Source organism: Mastacembelus armatus, chromosome 12 (genome assembly GCF_900324485.2).
Source record: "Mastacembelus armatus chromosome 12, fMasArm1.2, whole genome shotgun sequence".
Lineage (NCBI taxonomy): Eukaryota > Metazoa > Chordata > Actinopteri > Synbranchiformes > Mastacembelidae > Mastacembelus > Mastacembelus armatus.
Window position 1 is genome coordinate 4,618,336 of NC_046644.1, and position 26,021 is coordinate 4,644,356.

General features: G+C 37.3%; 1 protein-coding gene across 5 annotated transcripts in view; it reads left to right on the top strand.

Moving 5' to 3' along the window:
* LOC113124820 (cingulin-like protein 1) overlaps window positions 1-25,672 on the top strand; it is a 44,663-nt gene extending 18,991 nt beyond the window's left edge. For 3 of the 5 annotated variants that reach the window (XM_026297940.2, XM_026297942.2, XM_026297941.2), the window contains 20 exons: window positions 5,664-5,769; window positions 6,228-6,418; window positions 6,503-6,548; window positions 13,398-13,928; window positions 15,364-15,651; window positions 16,101-16,199; window positions 16,973-17,134; window positions 17,234-17,335; window positions 17,534-17,592; window positions 18,099-18,246; window positions 18,336-18,440; window positions 19,016-19,168; window positions 19,509-19,676; window positions 19,970-20,143; window positions 20,962-21,051; window positions 21,140-21,223; window positions 21,588-21,706; window positions 22,529-22,637; window positions 23,383-23,546; window positions 23,936-25,672. In XM_026297940.2, coding sequence (XP_026153725.1) covers window positions 6,513-6,548; window positions 13,398-13,928; window positions 15,364-15,651; window positions 16,101-16,199; window positions 16,973-17,134; window positions 17,234-17,335; window positions 17,534-17,592; window positions 18,099-18,246; window positions 18,336-18,440; window positions 19,016-19,168; window positions 19,509-19,676; window positions 19,970-20,143; window positions 20,962-21,051; window positions 21,140-21,223; window positions 21,588-21,706; window positions 22,529-22,637; window positions 23,383-23,546; window positions 23,936-24,056 — 2,712 coding nt within the window. In that variant the 5' untranslated portion in view covers window positions 5,664-5,769; window positions 6,228-6,418; window positions 6,503-6,512 and the 3' untranslated portion in view covers window positions 24,057-25,672. The remainder of the gene's footprint in view (window positions 1-5,663; window positions 5,770-6,227; window positions 6,419-6,502; window positions 6,549-13,397; window positions 13,929-15,363; window positions 15,652-16,100; window positions 16,200-16,972; window positions 17,135-17,233; window positions 17,336-17,533; window positions 17,593-18,098; window positions 18,247-18,335; window positions 18,441-19,015; window positions 19,169-19,508; window positions 19,677-19,969; window positions 20,144-20,961; window positions 21,052-21,139; window positions 21,224-21,587; window positions 21,707-22,528; window positions 22,638-23,382; window positions 23,547-23,935) is intronic. The other 2 variants (XM_026297943.2, XM_026297945.1) reach the window with 2 other exon arrangements.
* The last annotated feature ends 349 nt before the right edge of the window (window positions 25,673-26,021 follow it).

Sequence of the window (26,021 nt, forward strand, 5' to 3'; positions counted from 1 at the left end):
CACTTTTGTCAGATAAGACAAGCTAAAACACATCTCAACATTCAAGGTGTGCCAGCAGACACACACACACACACACACACACACACACACACACACACACACACATACACACACACACACTATTCTGATGATATTCCAGGAAATCTCCTAATTTCTCAGCAGCCTTGGTTCTCATTGCCAAGGCTAAGCAGCTCTTGTCACAGCTCAGATCAAAGGCTTAATGAAAAGAGATGAATAGGCTCTAAATAAAAACTGTTAACGTGTTTTCATCATGTTGCCCTACCCAACATGATACCCACTTCTCATATCCACTTGGTTTATTGGAAGAAGACGTCACCCTGCTTTCATTTTGTTGAGGTTTTCATAAGCCTTAAAGGGAGCTTATGTGGTAATGTCAGCAGCAACACTGGGTTGGGTTTTGCACAGAAAAAGGGGATAGAGTTAAGACTCTGCACATTTTAGGAACCAAGATTTTTTTCTTTTTTTATTTTTTCAAGAGCTTCTGGAGAAATTTTGCTTTGTTTAGATAAAAACTGGAATCAGACTTGTTTCTTTACTCAGTCACCTTCAGTTCATCCCAAATAGTTATTAACTATTCATTAAGCATTTGGTATGTAAAATATCAGGAAATCAGTTGTTGTCAGTTCAAAATACAGAGTTGTTTTTTTATTGTTTATTTATTGTTTTATTATAATCTTGTGGCAAGATTATGAAAAACAGCAAATAGTCACAAATGTAAGCTAGAACAAGAGAAATGTTGGCATTTGGTTTCTGTAATGCCTTGGCATTTGATATTATGCTGCATTGTTATGATACTAGTATATATTTAAACCTGAACAAATAAAACCGGAAGTATTGGGGCCAAAGGGACTATATAGGTGAAATGACTCTTTAATAATAACATGCAGATCCAAGAGCTATACCAGAATGCAAGAATAGAACAGGATTCAGATGTTGATATTCACGTGCTGAAAAAGTATGGATATTCTCCTTTATTGTGTTAATGAAGTATCTTAAAACAAACCTGAATTCTTGCCCTTCCGTTAAAAACAAAAGAAATAAAAACCTTAATATTAGCAGCAGCTCACACAGCATTGGAGTACATTCAGTCTGATTCTGATCATTGTTGTTTTTAGTGGTATTTTCCCATAGACAGAGTGAAACAGAGCCTTTAGTCTGGTTACGCAAAGAGCTTTCCTGTTGGTGCCAAGACTAACAGGCAGGCTGGCAATTTGGAAACCCCCAGCCAAACTCTCTCAACCCTTCCCTTGTCTTTACCTTCTTTGCAGGGTATTTTTTTCAGCATTTCTATATCTTTAAAGTCCTTTGATACTGAATATTCATCAACAAAGTTCAGTTGTTGAGTAACCTCACTGATTTATTCTGTTAAGTTCTTTCTGAAGTCCATATCATACCATACCTTCTATAGGATCAACATAAAGTTGCTGCATTTATGACCATTTATGGTCAATGCAGGATTTTGACAATTCTTGTCTTCTATGTGTCTCTTTTATTTGCCAGTTATCATATATATATTTTATTATATTTCTTTCACTTTCTCTATGTACATTTTTGTACGTTTTTCTTTTTCTTCCTTTTTTATTTCACTTTCCTTTTTCCTGCCGGTCTTTCTTGTAGCTTATTAAACCAAGACTAAACATGATATTTCTTTTCTTCACTCTTTTCTTTACCTTTTTTTTTCTACAATCCTTCTGACACATTCATCTTGTCCCTATCTTCTGTTTACGTTTTCTTGTTTAAAGATGTTCATCTTATTTTTCTTTATTTCATGGTCTTTCTGCTCTATCTCCTCGCTTCTTTTTTCATCTAAACATTTATAAGCAACAGCATATTTAAGAAGCTGACCCATGACATGTAACCTGTCAGAGTTGTTGCCATTTAATTCTCCATCAGTCAGCACTGAAACTCTAACTTCTGTTGACACTTATAAACAGAGGTATTGGAAATACATTGCATTCAGAGCTTTAAAGTATGAAGTAGAAGTAGTCACACATTCATATTTATTTACATGCAGGTTTATAGCATCACCTTTCTCTGTGATAGAAAACCTACAAAGTCTGTTTGTGCTATACACATAAACACACACAGTGAAAATTGGCCTGAAGTGTGAGATATATTAATACATACACCCACACATTTTTTAGCTGCACCTAAAGTGAAATGTTTGCCACATACATTCACATAATTATGGAGTGCTATTCATGCTTTTCTGTATGTAAGGGCCTAATCATAACAAACTGACAGCTGGTACAGTCTGTATGTCAGAGGGATTTGACACATTATTTGCATTTTCATGTAATTGTGTGTTTGTGAGAGAACGTGTGTATGTGTGCATCTGGTGTTACTCATACTGGGGGGACAAAAGGCTGCTTGCAGTCTCACACTGAGGGGACCAGTTGCTTTTAATGACTTGGTTTAAGGTTAGGGCTAAAGTTAGGTTAGGGATTAGAGTTAGATAAGCAGTGGTTAAACTCAGAGTGCGTCTCCATGAAATGATTGTAAGTCAATGTAAAATCCCCATGACAAATGAAAACAAACGCAAGCGTGTTTGTGTGTGTGTTTGTGAGAGTTTCTCAAACTGTCAAGCACAACAACAGACAAACATGGAGACTGTATTTATTGGTAATTACTGTGTTTTCACTGTAGTGGATGATTTTACTCATCTCTTGTCTAACTAGCATTTGATGGTTAAGATTAGTTTTGATTGACAGGTGACAAATTAGTTAATTTGCATGAAGCATTTGAAAACTCCTCCAGACTCCCTCAACATGTTCATTTCTCTTAAATGTTATATTTCTGAATTAAAGTTAAAATAATGGAAATTTTCCCACAATCCAGGAGTATTAGACAGATTTCCAAAATAATGCTGCTCAGCTCTGTCAGATCTCTAAAATCAAAAAACTGCAAACAATTAAAATATAAATTATACAGTCTGTCATTGTCCCTAACAGTAAATGTAATAGTAATTTGGGTATGACTATTTCTATTTTGAGCAGATTTGTTTTACCTTCTTTGAAATCAGTGTCATTGAACAGATTTCAATAAAATCATACCATGATGATCTAATCCGAATCTAAATATGTCTTTTGTCCAAATTAATAATTCCTTCGCAATCTCTTTAAAAACCTTAATAAAAAGAGTTTGGGTTCATTTAAAAAAAACAAAACAGTGCATTGCATCAGATTTTATGTGCGTATTTGCATCCGTTTTTGATATTGCAGCATAGATTTATTTTGGAAATTATTCATATTAGATTGTGATAAAGTCTGTCTAAAACATGGTTTTTACTATAGATGAACACATCATCCAATAGAGGGAATCAATGTAAGTATTCTATGAAGGCCAGCAACTGCAGCCATTTGTGATGAATAATACTTTTTTGCACTTTGTGGTACTTGATATCAAAATTTGATGTTCAATGTTTTTTTAAATTCATATTTCCCCGTTCTTTTCTGCAATTTCATAATAGTTAAATATTGTTTTGGCACCAACATAAAAAAATTAATAATTTGAATTGATAATCTTCAAAAAAGGGACATGTCAGTAACAAATCTGAGAGCAAAACAGAGCGAGAGTAATTACAATACACAATTTTGAGCAGAATAAGAGAACATTTTAGCTATATTCCAGTAGTATATATATTTTAAATAAAAGTCATCAGTTACACTGTATATAGTCTTGTATCATAATGTTAATATTACACTATTTCTGTCAGTTTAACTATATATTTTTTACATAAATTATAAATAAATCTTAATTAACTCAACATTCAAGAAGCCAAATTCCTACTTTTGTCATCAGACATTTGCTTCAGCTGTGTTACACCAGAACTAAGCTCAGATTTCTGTCCTTCTGCTAACATTTCAACGAACACCCACAGAGGAGTCGTCGGGCATCCTTGAAAAGCTCATTAACACAATGTTAATATATTTCCATGAGGGTCTTTGTGTTTCTGAACTGGCGTTTATATGATTTCTTGCCCCTTTCACATATTATATTCAAAGCTCTATTTTTTCTGCTTGCTGCTGTGGCACCTGAATTTGTTTGAAAGTGTCATCTAAATTCATCTAATCTAATCTTCAGTTAGTTCATCAAAGGCTTCCCTCAGATGAGCCTCCACTCCTTCCTCACAAATAAAACACTTGTGTGCCTCTCATGGCCTGCTGTTCTCACATTCTGCTGCAGAGATTTAGTGCCTCCCAGTGGACAGATGCTCTATTATCCTCTGATGTCTGAGTGCATTTCATTTCTAGAACTATATAGCCAATATGAGTTCATATATAGATAGATCATTTTTCATGTACAAATGCTCTTATTAGTCTCTCTCTTTTTACTACTACCACAGTAATTGTGTTGCTCCTCCTACCCTTGACAAAGACTACAAGTATTTCTAATGCTACTATATAGTAATTTTCTTAGTATTTTTAAAGCTGGTGAGGCAGGGGTTAGTACAGGTCTTAGCAATACCATTACTACATTTGCTACTACTAATAAAAATATTTCTATTAATACTTCTGGTACTATTACCAGCTCCACTACACTGATGCAACTAGTAGCATTACTCGTACTTTTAGACTGCTACTTTCCCAATAAATAGTAGGCCACTATTAGTGCCAACATAAACAGTGCAACAATTACCCTTTTGCTGTTTAAAGCACTGTTCCTTGTTGTACTTTTGATACTATGCTGCTACAGAGACAAATACTACTCATAAAAAGTGCTTCTTCTGCAGCAAGTAGTAATTCTTGTACAATTGCTCACTCTGTTGCTTCTGCAATTACATAAAGATCTACTGCTTCTAATAATGTTATTAATGTTCTTAATGTAATGTCAGTTTACATTAAAAACAGCAGCTAGTAGATAATAATCCTAGTAACATAATAGTAATGGTCATTACTGGGTGACTTGTGCATTTTACAGAGTAAGAAGAGTCACATGACCCTCCATACTGCTGCTGAGTGGAGGGAGCATTAGTCACAAGCTCTGTAATCAGCTGTTCAGCCCTGTGTACCTATGAAAACACACTGTTTGTTCAATGAGGGAACAGTTACATGTTAGAACAGGGTGATGGGATCCCACAGGTTAGTCAGGAATATTTAATGTGGGAAAGTCACCGGTTCAGGGTACAGACTGACAGAGACTGCTGTGAAAGAAAGCATGCTGCTTTCTGAGGGCTCAGGAAGTGAGATCAGAGGGGTGCTGATTCAAAGCCAAAGACTACAAATAATCTTTATTAACATCTGCAAACAAAACAAATATTAAATGCTTATTCAGTCATCAAAGTTCAAGTGAAAATTTGAAAATCTGTCATCAGTGTTTTCTTAGGAAAATCTCTCATCTGCTGAGAAACCGGGATGAGAGAGGTTTGTCCTGTCTTGTCTTTTTTTGCTGAGTTTAGGAGCTGCTCAGGTTGCCTTCTCAGCAAAAAGAAAACAGCAGCACCTGGGGGTGAAAACTCCCACTATGTGCTGTCATGAAAAAATGTAGTAATTATCCCAGATATGGAGGCCTGTCAAGCATGTTTCATTATTTTTGTATTACTGTTGTTCATTAACTTTGCCTTTCTACTTTGGTACATGGAAGTTGATAGGAGTTTAGGTGCATGCAGTAAACTAACACTTGCTGTGCTTCTGTGTGTACAGGCTCTTTGAGATAGAAGGTCATCGGCAGCTGCTGACCACTGAGCTGTTTGAGCTTCAGGAGAAAAAGAAAAGAAGAGAAAGAGAACTGAACAGAAGCTCTTCAACTGTAAGTGACCACAACAGAAAATGGCTGTGATTCACACTGGTCATGATGGCCAAAAAAGGTCATGAAAGCAAAAATATACAAAGGTGTATAGACTTTTCCAAATGTGCTTTTCCAAAATGTGATATTTGGTGATGCACATTTCAAATGCACTATTGCACTAAATTGCAATTTGATAGCACACAATCAATATGATCAGTATTGGTCAAGAATGAACTTCCTTGCTCAGTCATGCAGAATATTCCAAAGCCTTGTTGCAAGTCAAGACCGGAGAAGACAGAAGAAGAATCAGCAGTCGTTGTGAAATCAGAACAGAGAGATGTTATGGGTGTTTAACTGAATTAGATTACTGTATTTCCTCAGGGCATTCTGCCACTAAGTGTCTGCAAACTCAAGTCAAGGAAATTAAGCTGTCCCAACAAAAAACCTATTAGTAAAACGTGTTTGTGTTCCCTACCCAGTGTCAGCCGTATTCTTGTCAAGAGCTTCAGGCCTCTGTCACTGAGCGTTTGATCCAATCCGAGAGGCTGGTGTTCCAGAAGGAGGCACTGGGCGTGCTCCATAACCTTCTGACCCAAGACCTGCTGAGGTACCAGGAAGAGACCCAGAGACTGACCTGTTTCACACAGAAAATATTTGGACAATCCCACAGGTACGCTGGTTAAAGAATATCTGAAAAATGATTGTAACTTGGATTGCTGTGACTTGATGCATTTATTTTGTACTTTTACTTTAGGCCAGGCACCATGCAGGAAAAGAACGACACTGCACAACACAACATGGTAAAGACTTGACTCAGCATCTTAACTCACCTAACCACATCCACAACTCCTCCCTAATCCACTGTCTACCATCACTTTAGGTTGTGTTTTCAGAGGTTTATTCAGCTTACTTGTTTTTGTCAGTCATACCTAAAAAACAACACAACGCAGTACAAAATAAGCTGAGCAAAAAAGTTGATCGAAGTAGCCTTAATTAAAATTTTTATGTGCTTTTGTGGAAACTTCATAAACTACAATCTTAACTCTTTGCACATAAATGAATGCAATGAATGCAATAAAAGCTAATGTGGCTTTGTACTAAAATAACCAGCAGGGCAAATATGAAATGCAGAACGATACTGTGCATCTTATTTGTTGAGGTACATCACTCTCACTGTCTTTGTTTGTGTATCTGGCATTGGCCCAGCTGTTGTCAGCCTTTCTCAGAGAGTCAGAGTAGAGACAGAGAAACATCTGCCTGTTCATCTGGCTCTGTCTGTCACACACACAGATGCAGACGTATGCACATGCACACACATCTTTTCCCATAAAAAAAAAGGAAAAACCATAATAAGCTGACACAGTTGTGACAGGAAACGATGAGGGAAGAAACCTGGTTTGGATACTTATTATAACAGGAAACCTGTCAAAGTGTCATCACAGTTTAACTCATGAAGCTTAAACACAAACAGGAGACATGCTGGCTGCCAACATGCTGCATCTCCTGCCGAGAAATAGAATGTATACCAGCTCTTCACTTTCGGTTTTTATTGCTTATCATTGAAAATGACTTGATTGTAGTCAAATTGCCCCAAAAATATAGTTTGAGTGACGTTTCAGTAGATTTCAAAATCTAAGTAAGTTTTAGTTTTCTTTTTAACATTGATCATGTACTGTTGACTAAATTCAGTTAGTTATTGTCAAATTCAGCAGATTGCAATAGATAATTAAAAATCAACATGCATGTTGGACCTTGTTAAACCACACCTGCAGTGTAAGCCTTTTCTCTCCTGTCCATTTCTATCCTCTTTGTGTTCAAGTTCAAATAACTACACTAACTAAATGTACTATAACTGTGGCTTGTGTAGCCTTCTTGTTTAACCTTTATACAGTGGGTTCTTTTGCCAGGAGTGGCAGGGAAGATAGTTTGCTGATCTGCCAACTAAGCCCCCGAATGTTTCTCTTAATAGTTAGAACAGAGTCTGTTTTGGAATCTGCACTTTTTGCTGTTGTAATGTTGATATTTCTTAAAACATTGCTCTTTGTTAAGATGTGAGACTTGACTTTGAGTTGGTCTAAACTTTAGAGGGCAACTTTATACAAAAAGATTTAAAAAATGGCTCTTCTTAACATGTCGATGGATCAGGATACAGAAAAGCAACTATTAATGGCCAACAAATCAATACTGGCTACTTTACCTTGACTATTTCAATATATCAAATCATGCCATTCTCCACATGCACTCTTCACTTTGTTTTTGTCTTTGTTTTGTTTTATATTTTTAATTTTTACTGAGTGACAACGACAAACTTAACTTGGCAAACTGCTATGATTTTCCAAGGAGACTCTTGATTTTAGCTTTCCCTGGGTGTTGCTCCATAGTTTGATTTTAAAATCTGCTCCTTTACTTCTTTCTTAAAATTAGTAAGTCTTAGGTTAAAAGAATGTACTTACACATTATTACTGCAACATTTGTTATTATTATGTTCACAACTGTAATGAAAAAACAACTTAAAAGACAAGAATATACAAAAGTCACCACTGATTTAACTGCTGATGTAATTTGTGGATTTCAAAGGAAATAGGTCAGACCAGTCTGAAACTGAATTTTACAGAATTTGGCTTGTGACAGTTTTTAACTCTGATGCCCCAAATAATTAGTTCATAAATCAAAAGGCAAATGACTTCATGCTGTGTTTGTTCTGCATAGTAGGTCCCAGAGGAGAGGGAGAATAACAGGGATTAAAACCCTTGACATCTTCAGCCAACAGTCTCACGCTTGGTCCTGCTAATGTAGACAGGCCACTCCGTCCTAAGAGAGGTTCAGTAACCTTTTTACCAGATTATTGTGGGTAATCTGTTGGAAATGAGCAAGGATTTGTATAATCACATCACATAATTTTGATTAGATATAAATTTAATAGATTTAGATTAGATTTAATAAAGAGGATTTTGAAGATTCAGTGATCCGTCCCGGATTTTTCAGTGTAAAATGTAAACTGTAGATTATATAAGTGTGTAAATGAAAGTGTACCAGGTTGGTTTATGTTTTTTTAAAGAATCAGCTGGCAGAACTAAACTTTCCCCACTCCTTTAATCTGTGAAAAAGCACTTTGTATTAAACAAAGCTATAACAATGTCTCCAAAACCTTATAAAAAACACAAAGAGCCCTCCCACCTAAAGGTTGGACACAGCTGCAGTCATCAGATGAGGACATCTGAGGTGTGAAAAAGACAAAAGCTCTGCAGCACTCATGGGAAAAGGTTTTTGGAAAATATGTTTTGGAAGGAACAGTCCAGCATGAGACATACTGATTGTTTTAAATTATTTTAATTAGGCCTATAGTCACACACCTGAAATTTCAGTGTACGACAGATGCAGGAGTTTTAAATCCACATGCAGTTTTTGTTCATTTATTAGTGTAATTTACTGGGTAATATTCATAATATAAAATAACATTGGACAAGTGTTCAATTTGTTGTTAGATTTTGTTTGTACATGCTGAAGATTCACTAAGAACGTTGCATGTCTTTTTAAAAGTATATACTCATTATATGTGGGCTCTTAATAAGCAGTTTTTAATTTCCCATATTTAATTTATTACTAATTGATGCTTCTTATTTGAAAGGCTTATTAAAATAAAATATACTCTAATCTGCAATTTAATATACTATAATTGTTTTTGTTTTTCCCACATTAAATAAAGAGATATCCAGGATTAATATGAGCAGATTTCAGGCTGATTTGTAACAAATATTTCTGTTGAAGTGATAATTGTTGGCTAAGCAAAGTGTAAAAATGGGCAGTCCTTAAGGCGAGGACAGTGTGATGGTTGGTTGATTAGTCACAGCCATGGGGAGGGGCACAACAACAACAGAACAGGAACATATTGGCCAGCAGATTGCCTCGGGCCAAATGTAGCTTGATGTTTTGCTCTCTTTGAGAGAAGTATGTGTCCAACACAAGACTGCTGCCACTAATTGCTTAGTTATTTTATTTTTTTATTCCTCTGTTGCAATAGTTATTTTATTCAGTGAAAAGTTAAATGTGAAGTGAGAGAAGCCGTGAACTGAAAGGTTTAAAACTCATGGTTAACATGCACGGTAATAATTTCTCTCAGCTGCATAGAGCATGGTGGCATGGCGGTGCAGTAGTTAGAACTGTTGTATCGCAGTAAGAAGATTCTGGGTTTGAATCCTATTTGACCCTGGGGCCTTTCGGTGTGGAGTTTGCATGTTTATTCTATGTCTTTGTGGGTCTTCTCTGGGTACTCCAGCATCCTCCCACAGTCCAAACATACAGGATGGGTTTAGCGAATTGCCCAGTGGTGTGAATAAGAGTGTGTAAATATAATACCAACACAACAAAACAATCTTCAAAAGCTAGACAGTTATCCAGAACACTATAAAACAATACAAATAAACTATAAATGGCTAGAAAACAAACTAAAGAAAAGAATGTGAAAACACAAAGAGATGAGAGAGCAACCTCCAGACCCTACAAAATAATTTAAGACAAAGAATAACCGAAAAGACAGCTCAAAGGCAGCAAATAAAAGCTACATTCCAGCCCAAACAAATGGCCAGAGAAAGATAGAAAACAACCAGGCAATATTGGAAAAAACAATTGTTTAGACAATGAGAAACATCAAGAAGCTACAAAAGAAAAGGAAGAAGCTGGAACACAATAGTCTAAAGGAACTAGAGAATAACCATGAAAAACTAAAAATGAGGAAGCCTGAAGAAAACTAGGAGACACCAAAGAACTCTTGAGATTAGTAAAAATCACACTTAACACTTTTCATTCCAATATCATAACTCTAAGAAACTCAATTGGACTGAGTTTTTGGCATCACTATCAGTTGTTTATTGTGCTTATATTGACCAAAAGCAGATCTTCATTGTCATTAGCCCTGAAGCTGTCAGATGGCCACCAACACAGAAATAACTACATGATTGAAATGCTTATGGCTAAAATGGATAAAGCAGAGTTTTTATCTTTTTTTTTGTAAGGTAGATGGCCATGAGTTCAATCTCTTTGTGATCTCTAAGTAAACCAGCCTGCCTGTCAAAGAAAACCATATAAAATCTTACAGCACCTTCCACAAAAACTTAGAATGGTTTTAGTGCATGTACAGTAGGCCATGAGACCAAGATATTAAGAGTTAGAGGGGCAATGCACTGATTTTACACATTAAGATTATATTAGAAGTCAAGACAAGTGCTATTAAACCTGTTCAGTTGTATGTCTTCTGTGTCTTCTGAGAAGTGATTTGGCCTGGATTTTTGGATTTGTCTGTTTAAAAAAACATGCAGTCAATTTTCATCACTAGAAATGTAGGACTGAGGGTTTTAGAGGCTTCAGTTATACTAAAAGGTTGAATATTTTGTCCTGGGCTTTAATTCTTGGCCAACTTTATGGAAGTGCAATATTAAATTAGTACTAATTTAATAGATGTTATAGATAAATGTCAGGTTTAATATCAAAATATCCAGATTCCTATTATTTATTTACAACAGCAACAACAATAATAATCCATCTATCCATTATTTGTTGCTTGAACCTCATAATAATAATTATCCACAGCAAATGTTTAGAACATCCATAGCAGATTTTAATGAATTAAAACCAAAACGACAAAAGATAGTGCTTTCACATTCATTCTCATGCTTGTACATTCACTCTCTGATACCTCTCTCGTGTGTGGTGAAAATAAAAACTTCCTACCTCATAATGCTCACTGCCACCATTGAACTTCTATTCTAGAGTATAAGCCCTTCTGCATCAAATATCAGTGAGGCATTCAGTGTATTATCCAGCATGCTTTGCTGCCTTATATCTGGGTCAGATGGTGTACAGCTCAATGCCATATGTCTGTACTGTAGCAAGGCCACTGGGAATGGAGGCCCAGTGTTTGTATATGTGTTTCTGTGTGTCTAGGACCTCAGGGAATATGGACCTAGTTTTCCTGAATGAAGCTCTATCGGTCTGCCTTTCTGTGTTATTTGTGTCTTCATATCATAAAAACTCAGAAGCCTTTTTTTCCTAAATTCAGCTTTCTTATCTGTGTTAGAACAAATTAACTAACTTTCCTTGAATGTAATTTCAGGATGATGTATGTGTGCAATGATTTGGTAAAACCAATTTCAAAATTATGTGGGAATACAATTAGTTATATAATACTTACAAAACAGAACCACTTGTACACTTTAAAACAGTAAAATAACCTTCATATAGCTCATCACGATGCTATGTGGAAAAGTTTATTGAATGATGGCTCACAGTGTACGTAGGAATCGTCATAGCATAAAGATTACCATACACCTTGACCCCTACCTTAGTCATCTACTGTGTATGAGTTGTAAGAAAACATTTGATTGGTTATATAAAAAAGATTTTACAGTTGTCTTACATGGAGCAAATTATCAAATCATTAAGAAATCTGGAATATGTTTACTCAAGGTATAAAATGGCAAAAATGCAATCTTTTCCCAATAACTCAAATAGTTACTGATTTAAAGAGTATTAGTCCTGGTATCAAAATAGATTAGAAGAGATTATTTTCAAACATAGCCAATAATTTATTTAAAACACAATAATATAAATCTGTCAATCTTCTTTCACCCTGTCTGCTTTTCATGTGACACCATATGGGGTCTTGACCTGAATGTTGAGAAACTCATCACAATAAATGGACCGGTCATAAAGATAGAAATGTAAGCACACACCCATTTTATTACCAACTAATGTGCCTCCATATCCTCAGCTCACAGGGCACAAATAATAACATTTAAAATCATCAGTTCAGAGTTAATCCCTCTACAGCCTGTAAACATTTTAATACTGTGGTGATTAGCAGTGAGCCTATGCCCGAGACACCCACCCTCCCTTTCAGTCCTCCCAGGCCATAGCTCCTCTTCCACCGCAGTCAGCTCACAGTCCCTGGGGGAGGCAGCCAGGCAAGTCCCTGGATTAAGGCCATTTGATACTTTGCACCCCTGAGCCCCAAAATTTAAACCGCTGGATGCTCGCCACTTCATTTCTCTAAGTGACATCAGCCTTCTTGTTGTAATGGTTAATTAAAGTTGGATTTTTTCAAGTGGCATTCTGGCAAAAAAGGAAAAATGCTGGCATTTTTTGTTTTAATCTGTAGTTTGGGAGCATTTTTGATGTCTAATCGTATCCATCCATCCATCTTCTATACCTGCTTTTTCCTGAAAGCCAGGGTCACAGGGATCTGCTGGAGCCTATCCCAGCTCTCTTTGGGTGAAAGGCAGGGGTAGTCCATCACAGTGTCTAATGGTATCTATATTTGAAATCTGTGTATGCATTGTTTTTTTCTTTTTTTCACAACTTTGCTGATGTAGTTTCTCAAGGGGGAATTTCAGGGCACACAGACACCCAGCTTCATGACATTGTGTATGCATTTCAAAAGTCACCATCATGTACACGCTGTAGAGAAGAGCAAGAACACAAAGGAGACATGTTAGTTGTGTGCTGCTTGTGGTCTCACTTTACTCAGTTGGCTGGATTGGCAACATTGCTAGAAATGATCTCATTGTCATTGACACTACTAACCTGGTACGTCTGCTGCTTCAACTCTTGCGTAACAGTTTTTGGGGATCTGTTATTGTGTTCACCTCTTTCAGCGTGAATCCTCTCCCTCCGAATCACCACTTAGTCCTCACCAGACTACCAACAATGAAGAGGCTGAGCATGTCCGGAGAGGCAGTCATAAGAAACCATCTACAGGGCTGTCTCGCAGTACAAACCTGCACCGAGCCAGCAGCGTCAAAGACCTTATCAGTAAATTCTCAGGCCCAGATCATGCCTCTATTTCTGGTTCCCCTCAGAGTCCTCCCTTTGGAGCAGGGAGAATACTGAAATCTGTCTCTGCTGAGGTTCTCGAGTCTCCAAAGTCCAAGTCAAGTCTGTCCACGCCAAGCAGCATTGGACCAGATGAGATTTCAGTTCCCAGCATCACTGTGACTCCTCCATTCAGAGGAACCAGTGAGAACAGCGTTCAATCAGCTCAAAGAGGCTCCATAACTAGTCAGATCACTGCAAGAATTGATTGTCCAATAGGAGGCAGTGCTGAGAAGATTAATTCACAACCAAGGACCAAAACACAAACCACAGACTCTGGTAGAGACTCAGTGGCTGACTCTGGCATGGGATCGGTAAGCAATAAAAATATATTTTAAAAAAAAAACCTTTTGACGGATTTTGATGGCCTTGCATGAAATAAAAAATTTGCCTCTTCTTTGAGTGAAGACAGTACAACAGCATGGCACTCCTGTTTTAATCGCATCTCCCTGCATGATTGAACCGCTATATTCATGATGACTTGAGCACATGAAACCATGGCGAGATTTTGAAGCACGTGCCCTTAAACTGTACTAATCAAAATAACTCATTGTGTGATCTAGCTCACATTCTCCTCTTTCCTTTCAATGAGCATCACATTACATTTTTCTTTGGTACAATGTAATAACAACCTTGATGTGTCAATGTTTACTGCATGAAAAGGGAATGTGATGTATAGAACTGCTGAGTCTTCTGTCAGTCTGTTTGCTTAACTCCCTGTCTTATAATTACTTGATGAGAAATAGGAGACCAGTAGCCTGTGCAAAGGTGGGACAAAGTCTTTTTTTGTTTGTTTGTTTGTTTTTTTTTTCTTTTTTGCAAGTCAGAAGAAAGTCTCAAACTTTAACTATGAAGTCCCAGGTCAAAGTTTTAAATCACGACACCAAGTTCGAAATCCAAGTCTTTGTATTTCAAGTCATCTGAAAATCCCAAATCCCTCCTGCTCTTGTAATGTGACTGGCTGTGGTTGAATTGATTTAGAATATTACTAAAAAAAAAAACAATAAAAAAAAAAAGTCCAGGATTTTCTGTTTTGTCACTGTATGTTCATGACTTAAGTCTGATTCAAGTGATTCAAATCTCAACCCACCATGAAACATGAAAAAAAATGGGCATTTTCCTGTTTGCTCACTTTATTCCCAAATATTTTAGTTAACATCTCTATTCAGTTTTCTAAGTAATACAGTGCGAACAGTTGTTAGAAAATTTGTCAGTTTATCTTTAAATAAATGCGTTACTTAGCTCTAAGCAAAGGAACAGCAATCAATGTCTTAATAATCAATATTTTTATTGCCAACCTGTGCAAATAGCAGGCAGATAAAATTAGCAACTTGCTGGTGAACAAAATGGGGCATTGAGTTTGCCACCATATTTTGGAGTTCTTCTCCCGCGTGGCCAAAAAAGAGTTACTGCAGCTTTAAAAAAAAACAGTTTTCTTGATTACGACACTTTTCTTTAAACTTGCTGTGTTTCATTTTCTCTTTTTTCTCTTTAACTTTCTTCTCTTTTTCTGCTCTAGTTTGAATTACCTTCTTTGCACCACATATTCATTAACTCTGTGCCTCCAGTCTGTGATTGCATCAGCACATGCTCATTTAATTAATCATTTACAATGGTATCTGTCTGTGTATCTGAATTTATCAGGGCATTCTTATTTATATTCTTATGTAACTCCACCCCCCAATATTTTCAACTTCTGTGCAGGATTACTGTATCCCTCCTTCATAACCTTCTGACCCTCTCTTCCAGGAGTCAGAATTTGATTCAACCAAGCAGCCAGAAAGCCCTTTAGAGGAGGAGCCCACCACTCCTAGAGTCATATCGACCAGCCACAACCCCAAATATCAGCTGTTCCTCAGTGACGTGAAAACCAACGGGTTGAGCAGCCAGGATGCAGATGGTCCTGGGGGCGGCGGATCACTTGGTGAGACTGGCCCCAGGCTGCCCCAGTGGGACATTACCCGGCCAGGGTTGAACCATTATCGAGGGTCCCTGGAGTCCCTAGCCTCACGTGACTGGGACACAATGTCAGACAGGGTGGGTAAAGCAGGCCATGGACTATGTGTGAGCCAGATCAGGGAGATTAGAGATGGGAGTTTTTATGATAATCAGATGCTGGTTTACAGTTGGATAGTTGTGACTCCAGAGACACAGATCCAGTTGTTAAACAATGCCATCTCCTGGACAAAACACAAATTAAGGTCTTGTGTTGCCTATGAACTGCAAAGCATAGAATCTTATGATTATTTGGTGTGAAACATCTATAAAACATAGTTTAACACATTGTCTGTGCTGCATGTTTCTGTTTACTGCTGTTTTGTATTTATGTGAGAACCAAACCTTGTAATGCAAACCAAGAATCTGCACTTTGAGCTTGTTTTCAGCAGGCTTTTGGGTTTTGGTCTCTGTTTTTTTTTGTCTCATTCACTCTTTTTATTTTTGACCGAGGGTATAAAGTCAGTGTTGTGTTGTTTGTTGTTTTACAGTTGGGTGTTGTTGACAGCCCTCCCAGAGTGTTCAACAGTCCATATTCCACAGCTACCTCCATGGATTACAACCCCATGTACCGAATGTCAGAGTTCAAGGTTTGTTACTGTACATATACTGGTCATCTACTCAAATATTATTACTTCACTTAAGCTTCATCATTTTATGCTTCTTTATATTTCTACTGCACTTCATATCAAAGGCAAATATTGTACCGCTTACTCTACTGCACATATTAAAATCTGACATAAATACATCATACATTTCAAAACATTATCACAGAAAAATAAGTTTTTACGTAACTTAACGTTGAAGTTGTGAAAACATGAAAGCATATATGTGTAGCGACATTTTGTTTTGTCTTATTTTCTCTCATGAACCATATCACTGACTGAGATTATTTATCTACTTCAGTAGTAACAAACTAATGAATGAATTAGTGCAGAACAAGGTTCATTTACTTTGATACTTAAAGTCCGTTTAGCTGGTGATACTTCAGTACTTATTACTTAAGAGTTTGAAAGGAAACATTTTACTTGAATGTAATGTTTTTGTATTGTTGATTTCCCTCTTTTTCTTAAGTAAACAATTTAGTTTTAGAAATAATGTCATATAAACATAACACATTGATACTAAAACCTTTTGAAATCCAACATTTTGTCATACTGCATAAGAAACAGCATGCAAACTGCAAGTGTGTTTTTTATGCAAAGAATCAGAATCAGTGAAAATTCAAGGAGGATCTTGCACTTTTCCAACATACATTCACACATGAGCTTCCAGTCACAGCCTCCTCAGTCTTCTGAAACTGACTACTGAAAATCACACAGCATGTTGCTGACCTCCTCTGCACCCCCTTCCTCCTCTCCAGATTCAGGGTGGACTATCTCCTGCCACCTCAGAGATGAACCTGTACAGCTTCAACAGTCGCAGCACCAGTCCGGTGGGCTTAGCTACACCCACTCTTGTCTCCAACCGTCCTCGATTCTCTGCCTATGATACCCTGGTGAGGAGGAGGACAGAGGGCAACACTGTACGTACATACTGACTTACAATATGCACACTCAGGTAACATACAATCTATCATTACATCCACATTATTTAATGTTTCATCATATATCTGTTTTTACAGGTGGCACCCACGCACTACAGCATGCGCTCTGCCACTCTGGGGACACCCAACAGAAAAGACTACATCGAGGAACTGACCAAACAGATGGATGCCTGCCAGAAGGTAGACATCACTGCTACCCTTCTTTACTCTATTCTGATCAATTCTCTTCTCCACAGCTGCCAGCTTAGTTGTCTTATATAGTACAGTAGCAGATATGTGTGTTACATGGTATTAAGAAGTTGTGGGATTTAGTCATCACAAGTATTGTTACTGTAGCAATGAAAACAATATTTTCCATGGTGTGTGTGTTCTCTCCAGCGAAACCAGTTCTTGGAGGCAGAAAGTGTGGAGTTGGAGAAGGAGAGGAACCAGATCAGGTCACACATAATATTACTTCTCTTTCTTTCTTGCTGTTCTCTACCTTGTTTTTCTTGATTCTGAGTCTGTCTTTAAAGAGTAAGTTGACACTAGCTGGGAATCTTGTTTTGGTTTTAAATCAAACCCTTATAACTTGTGGGTGTTGAGGGTGGCAAACATAAAACATGATTGAAGAGGATGCTAAAATGATACTCTTAGCTTGGTGTAAAGGTATCGCCTAATCTTTGATATAGAGTTGATTTCAAACTCTTTAAAGATTGTTAACACTGACATATTCCCAGTGAAATATGAAGCTTTTGCACTTGTAGCCACACCCATAGGTGATGTCACAGTGTACTGACCACACCTTCCTGGTCAGGTATGCTTTACTGCAGCTCTTTCACCAGCCCAGCAAAAACAGGACTCTCAGCTGGTGCTAAGTCACTCTTTATGTCTCAACTTTACTCTCTGCCATATTAACCTAGAAGGTTTGACTCATTGCAGTCTGATTACTGACTCTGTAAAGGTTTGAGATGCGCAGCCTGCTGGTGAACAATGAGGATCTGCTGAGGACAAACACTCAGCTGACCAACGAGCTCAAAAAGACGAGAGAGCAGATGATAGAGATAGACAGAGAGAACCAGTCCTTGGGAGAGAGGTGCAGAGCAATGGAGGTATAAGCAGAAGGATAAATTCATACATAGAATCATAGTGCATTTATACAGTATTTAAACATATGCTTGATAACTTTTGTCTTGTGCAGATTGAAGTGAAGGAGGCCCGGGATATGATGGTGGAAGCCAACACTCAAGAGTACGCCTTCAACTTCCTGCAGCAGTCGCTCAAAAACAAGATCCAGGATGCTGAGGTATACTATTTACACAGCAGCAGCTGAAATAAAGAACTGCAATGGATGATTTTTACATATTGACACATGCTGGTTCTGAAAACAGAATAATGTATACTTTGAAGTCTCTGTTTGATAATTTGGCACAATTGCTAAAGTTTTGTTTTGGTCTGTTACACTATTGAACAATAATAAACAATATACCGACACATTGATGATGTTTCTGATCACAGGAAACAGAAAATGGAATGAAACTACTTTATACCAGTGCAGGAAAAGAAATTCTGAACTGCTTTGTTAATCATAAAGCCATTAACGATAAGACTTATTAATTAGATTTAAATAAAATATATGTTTTCCTGTGATAAAGTCAAAATCAGCGATGGGTTAGGGTTCAACTTCATCAGCGAACACCATGCTTGGCTTAATTTGTCAGCATTGGAATGCAGTTAATATCATAGACTATTTAATTTTCTACAAGTTCAGGTGTTTATGGGATTCTCCATTCATTAATCTAAGTTAGGTTTTCTGTCCAACAGTAAGACATATTGCTCTGAACTGTTGAACTGCTGAACTGAACTGTTTTTATTATCCAGGAGAGCCTGGAGAAGCAGACACAGCACACTCAGACTCTGTCTGAGAAGCTGTGGCAAGCAGAGAGGAGGCTTGAAGAGCTGGAGGCCGAAAGAGAGACCAAAGTGAAGAGGACAACCGAACTCAACAGCACCGTTGTCAAACTAGAAACAGAGGTACAGAGACAGTTTTTTAAAACTTTGAGAAGTAAAAACTCCAAGTAATAAAATGATCTCACTAAATTAAATAGTATCTAGAATTATATTAATTATACAGCAATTAAACACAAAATACCACAAGTTTAGATAACAACTAATGTTTATATACTGTAGGTCTCAACAAAATCTATTTAAACACATATACAGTAAATACTAATTTATCATTGTACATTTCATCTTGAATGTTCAGTGGATGTATATTTAGCTCTTTGCACTTTAGCTGTTTAACTGATACGAATGTTTGTGTGCATAGCGCTGTACATATTGGATACATGTGTGACATGCTGTGTGTTTCCAGCTGGCTGAGGCCCTTCAGACCTCCACGCAGGCTACAGCAGAGCTCAGCCTGCACCAAAAGCTACGTGATGATGCCCAGATAAGGGTGGAGGACCTGGAGGAGTCTCTGCTGGAAAAGGAACAGGAGGTGCTGAGACTGCAGACCCTTGTCAGCAGACTGCAGGGAGAGGTATTCCCATGTGCCCATCACATGACCTCCCATCAGCCTCAGCTGTACTTTCAAACAGAAAAAAAATATTACTCTACATTAATACATTAAGGCATTTCAGACTAATGTGCCAAATGAGCCTCTTAACACACATCCCATGTTCTGGGGTCTTGGTAATTTGTTTCTACATTGCTTTTATGTTGTTAGGTACTTAAAATGAACTAAAATATACAGAGCACCTGTTTTTGAATAACATCTGAGGACACCTGTGGTATAAATGCAACCTCAAAATGTCTTTGCACGTTTCCACGCAGGTCTCTGGTAAGCTAATAGATAAGGAACGGACACTGGAAGAGGAGATCCAGCTCAGAGAGAGGCTACAGCTGCAGTGTAAGCAGGCAGAAAGGACAGTGGATGACCTCCAGATGGAGCTGCATAACACATACCAGGCCAGAGATGACCTGGCCAAACAGCTCAAACAGTCTCAGGTACTGATCAATAAACAGTTTTAATTGCAAGCCAACTCTATTAATAATAGTTTATGTAATGTTTCAAACTACTTTACATACAACAATACAAGTTAAATCTTTAAAAACGGTTTTAATTAAGAGTTTTAATGATGGTGCTACATTTCTGTACTTAATATACTTATAATATTATTATAATATTACTTATACTACTATGCTACTTAATAATAATAAATATCACCAGTTTGGACAGCCCACTCTGCAACAGAACAAACAAAACATACAGTAAATCTTTAAAAATTGCTCACAGTTATAAAACAGCTCAGTGCCACAGTTTGCAGCAGATACTACTCAAGCAGGAGGAAATGGTGCATTTGTTGGGGACTGCAGGACTGGTAACTAGAAAACTAGTTCACATGCAAAAGCTTTTTATTCTGGATTAATTTTTAAAAACAACATACATTATTTTAATTATTTTAATGTTTCATCCATGAAGTCACTTCTATTTCCAGCCACATATCAGACTGTGTCCACAATGTGCTTACATACATGACCTAATGATTCAAACAGAAATGTCCACTTGAATTAATCAGTTATGCAAACCATCAGAGTTCAGGGTTAATGGGGTATTAATTATGCAAATCCTGTTTAGTAATCATGTTAATTCTATAATTCTAAATATTCATCATGTTGCTATTTCAGAAGATGCTTAATCTGTCCCATTTCTAAATAACCTAACTACAAACAGTTGTCATCATGAAGAGTGAACTGTGAGTTCAGAGAACGTTTAGTTGTTTGGTTAATGACTTATTATTTTTGAACTCTGTCTGTGGCATCAGGAGAAGATGATTGACCTGGAGAGTGATCTGGAGGAGCTGCATGACAGTGAGCAGAGATGGGCTGCAAAACACAAGAGGACTTTAGAACAGGTAAACACATAAGTAAAGGGGTAATAGTACTGTATGAATGTTCTTATTATTTTGTTGCTTATTACCATGTCTCCATGATTGCTATTAGACTGAGCAGCTGCAGACGAAGTTGATTCAGGAGAAAGATCTGAACGACCAGCTGGAGACTGAGAAGGCTGCCATGGAGAGACAGGTACTGTGTGTGTGTGTTGTCAATTATTCTATTTTGAGTATACCTTTAACATTATAAGATCTTTCTCAGTCCCAGTCTCTCACATTCATAGATTTATTCTCTCCTGATTTTGAGAATATTGTGAATAAAGTCTATATTGACTGGTAGTAATTTTTTTGTATGAACACTGACCAACATTATGATAATGATCCCTTATATTTGATAATTATAGGCCAGGTCTAATTTTGGCTCTTGTGATCGCACTGATTACTAGTATATCAAGAAAATAGCGTTTAAGAACTGTACATGTAAGTATGCAAATAATGAATCATTTCTGAAGAAAATAAACGCGTTTCTTGTCTCCCTCCCTTCATTCATGCTGTAGTTGCGTGAGCTGCGTTTGCAGGTGGAGGAGCTTCAGAGCTCCAGAGTTCAGGATGATGTCATCTCCAGGACAGAGAGCAAAGTCAAAGAGCTGGATAATGCTCTGAGGACTGAGGAGAGGTCAGTCAAAAAGAGCACTATACAAACAGCAGTTTGACCCTATCAGTCCATATTCTGCCATATTCATATATGTCCTTTGGTTCAGCTGGACTAGTCCAAGAATATAATATATTATTGATGGTGAAGCCTACTTTGGAGATTACTGCTGGTTTGGGCAGCACAGTCAGCAGCAGAAAAAAATAAGCTGCTAGTCCTTAATTAACAGGCCTCAAGCTTACCTCATGCAGCAAATGCTTGCTAGTAAATAATAATAAATATCACCAGTTTGGACAGCCCACTCTGCAACAGAACAAACACAAACCGAAGAGAAGTAGATATATCATTATGTTTTTTGGATTTAGAAGTAATCTGAGACTGAGGCATGTCACCATGGTTACCAAATGATTACGGCCAGTTCTGTCATTTCATTAATGACCTATTTTTCATGTGAATAACGGAGCCTAAAAGAAGAACTATGATGTTTTTTTACATCCAGAATAAAAAACCAAGTGATAATACAAAAGGCAGTTGAATGGACATGAAGTAATCACTGTCTTACTGTAAAGTCTTGCTCAATGACTTGCACATCTGTGTAATCAATAACTGTAGCTCCTGTGACCAGTGTATACTGTAAATATAGTATTTGGCGTCATGCTAAAATCACTTATCTGCAGCTGAATTGGAAAATATCTAAACACTAACCATAAAATAACCATTTTGGTAGCATTCAACAGCTACAGCTCCCTTTACCTTATGTGCAATATTATAACTTTGTCAAGGCCAAACAATAGAAGTGACTAAACCTAATGACTGAGATTAATTGGCTGTTTGCGATGTGTGCAGAAACAAAGCTGTACTGGCAAACACCATTAGCAAACTGGAGAAGAGGATCAATGAGCTGAGCGATCAGCTCGAGGAGGAGCACAGGATAAACACTGAACAGAAAGACCTGGTAAGAAAGCACACACACACACACACGCACACACACGCACGCATGCGCACGCACGCACACACACACACACACACACACATCTCATTTCCCACGAGGGCAGTAGAGCATCACAAAACAGTTCAATCACTTCTCAGTTCAAGCCTGCAGTAAGATGTGTATAAGCATCTCTAAAATCTAAAATCGTGTTTCAATGATGTCTTTGCCACAATAGGTAACATGCAACATGTGATACTGGATCAAGCACATTGATTTGTATAAATAAAATGTTTAAATTCAAAATGTAATGTTTCTTCAGCGTCTCAAGTAGAAAACTGCTGTGTGGTTTTACAGAAAAAAAAAAGTTCTGATCTATATCAGGCTGTGGTCATATTATATGATGTTTTAGACATAATGCAAAATAAATATATAAAATAAAATAAAATAAATGTTTTGTGTAGAGAGGTATACTCATCTACATTTTTTTTTTTCAATTATAGAATCAAGTTCTAGCTCAGTCAATGGTACTTTGAGGTAACTGAAACTTGTTGCTTGTGGGCTCACACAGTTTGAGCTGTTTGTATAACAACTTGTTATAAAGTAAAAATATCAAAGCAGCACAGTCAGTGAAAGTCATATAGACATACTGTATTTGTGTACTGACGTTATGGTTCATTGATCAGCTAGCACCTCAAATGAAATGTATTTTATATATGTCAGCTCAGTCCTTTGTATCCAAACTAACCAGAGCTTGTGATTGGTCCTGCAGATGACCCAGAGAATTCGCTCTCTGAAGCGTCAGCTGAATGAGGCGGAGGAGGAGGCGAGCAGGAAGGAGGCACAGTACCGCCACACCCAGAGGGAGCTGGCCGAGGAGAGGGAGGCGACCAGCAGGCTGCAGAGGCAGCTGCTTGACCAGCACATGCAGACAAAGTAAGCACACATGCGCGCACACACACACTGAAAATGTGAGGATTAAGCAGTTGCGTCCCTTAAACCTGAATATATAAGTACAAAGTTTATAGTTAGCATCTTAATGGCATAGACGTCAGTGTAATTGCTAAGGTTACAAGTTCAAAGTCTGGTGCAATATTACAGGGTTAGTGCCAATGCTTTGTATGTGTCAGTGTATCTAGCTCCAGTCCATAGGACCAACTCAACTTACTAAGGAAGAAAATATATTTTCTCATGTACATTTACCTTACGTTAGTTTTTTCCAAGTTGTGACATATCACTTTATTGATACTAATTTTTATTTCATATATTAACATACAACCACATTATTTCCTTGGGCAAAAAAATAAAGCATCCTCTGTCTGTAACAGGCGTAAGGAGACTCTGACGATTCGTCAGACTCTGGATAACCTGAGACTGGATCTGAGTGTTGATGACGAAGATGACAATCAGCAGCTGCAGCAAAAAACAACTGTCACCAAAGTCTAAACGATCCGTGATCCGCCTTCACTCATCTTAAAGCAAGTGTGCAAATAAAAAGCATAAAACAGGCAAAAGTTTTGCATTCACATATGATGTTTTTTAATGTGCCGGCACAGTAAAACACAGTGAAGTCAAATTGAAGAGGAAAATCAGTTTTTTAAAGAAAAAGACTTTTGTAATCTCAAAACTAGAGAAATGTCCTACAGATTAACTATATAATCTGGTGCTAATTTTGAGGGACAATTCAAATCTCAATTACTTTGAAATATCTTGTCAAAAGTTTGGACACACCTCCATTTTTCCAGTTGTTATTGAAATGTACACAATTAAATGTCTTAGTATTGGCCTACTTTGAAATTAAAGCATAGAACAAATAAACAATTGGAACTAAAAAAGAAATCATAAAATTATTTTTAACAAATTGAATCTAAATTATTGACTCATGAAGTAGTCACCTTTTACAGATATAGTTGTGCTCATGCCTCTACAAAGCCCTGAAGCAGTGGCCATTTTTAAAAGGTATAAATGATCAGGCAGAAAACGTTTCTTTGTAAGGAAAGTGGTCAGATAGTCTCTTTAGTATTTGCAGGTTTCATTATTTTTAAAAGGCAGACGCAGGTTCTGCATGTTCAGGTTTTGCAAAAAAATGGCCAGTATTCCTCAAATTGTGCCAGGCAGGTATGTCAGTTTGTGAGCAGGGCTGTAACAGCTGAACACACTCGTGGCATTCTCACTGCAACAGATATCAAATATTAGTCAGACAGCTCTTACCAACACTGTTGCTGAAGTTCACAAGTGTCTTGCACTTGTACGTTGATTTGCTTTCACCCTTCTGTCTAGCTCATCCCAAACCAGCTCGATGGGGCTTAAGTCTAGAGATTGTACTATTGTGGCTTAGGATCTTCCAGACCTCTCCCTGTCAGTTACCTCCAGTTTCCAAGTGGATTTTGATGGTGTAGGAAACTGCTCTCACTGACACCTGGGCTTTTTTTGCTGTTTCTCTAAAGGAAAAAGCTGCACATTTAAGGGTTGTGGTGGTCTGTCAGTCTTCATTTGTTATTTGCCTTTTTCTTGCCATTATGAGAGCAATATGCTGCTTCTACCACTGCTTTTATACAGGACAGTAATAAACAAAAGTTGGGACACATGTAGGAATTTCTTCACCTCTGGCAGTTTATTGCTTAACTTTGGGTTATTCACTGGACTTGAAATACCAGTAGTTACATTTCAATAACAGCTGGAAAAATGTATATATATATATATATATATATGTGTGTGTGTGTATGTATAAAGAGGATATAGGATATAGGGAGATTAAGGTGCCTTGTACTTCAATTCAATTTACTTGTATAGCGCCAAATCACAATAAAAATCACCTCAAGGCACTTTACATAGACACCCAGCAAATCCCTTATGAGCAAGGACTTGCTGACTGTGGAGAGGAAAAACTCCCTTTAAGGGAATAAATCCTCCAGCAGAACTAAACTCAGTTTGGGTGACTTAACAGTTTCTAGCTCATCTTGCTTGACAGCTGAAGTATGTTAAAATGAGCTTTCAACAGGTGGAAGTACATTGTGGCGTGTGTATTTAATGACAACAGATGTTTGGACTGGGACTTTTTTTTTTTTAAAGAAAAAGCATGACTCAAAGAATCAAGGTTTCTTACAAGGTCAAAACAAGATTCTGCAGCAGTTCTTTTTATTTGCTGGATGTTTGCTGACACTTCTTTTCATGTTAGAAACAGTTTAACCCGTATAACACCTTAATCTGCAGTATTTGAAGATATCTCACACAATGGTAGTGACACACAACATGAACTACCTGCAGAGGAAAAATCTGAATTTAAAAAAAGCTAGAATCACACATTATTTATATTGAATACTTTTGTGTTTATGTTGTTTTTACTATTTTAACTTTTTTTTTTGTGTTTGCTTGTTTCCTTCCAGGCTAAAACTCTTTTAGAGAAATGAT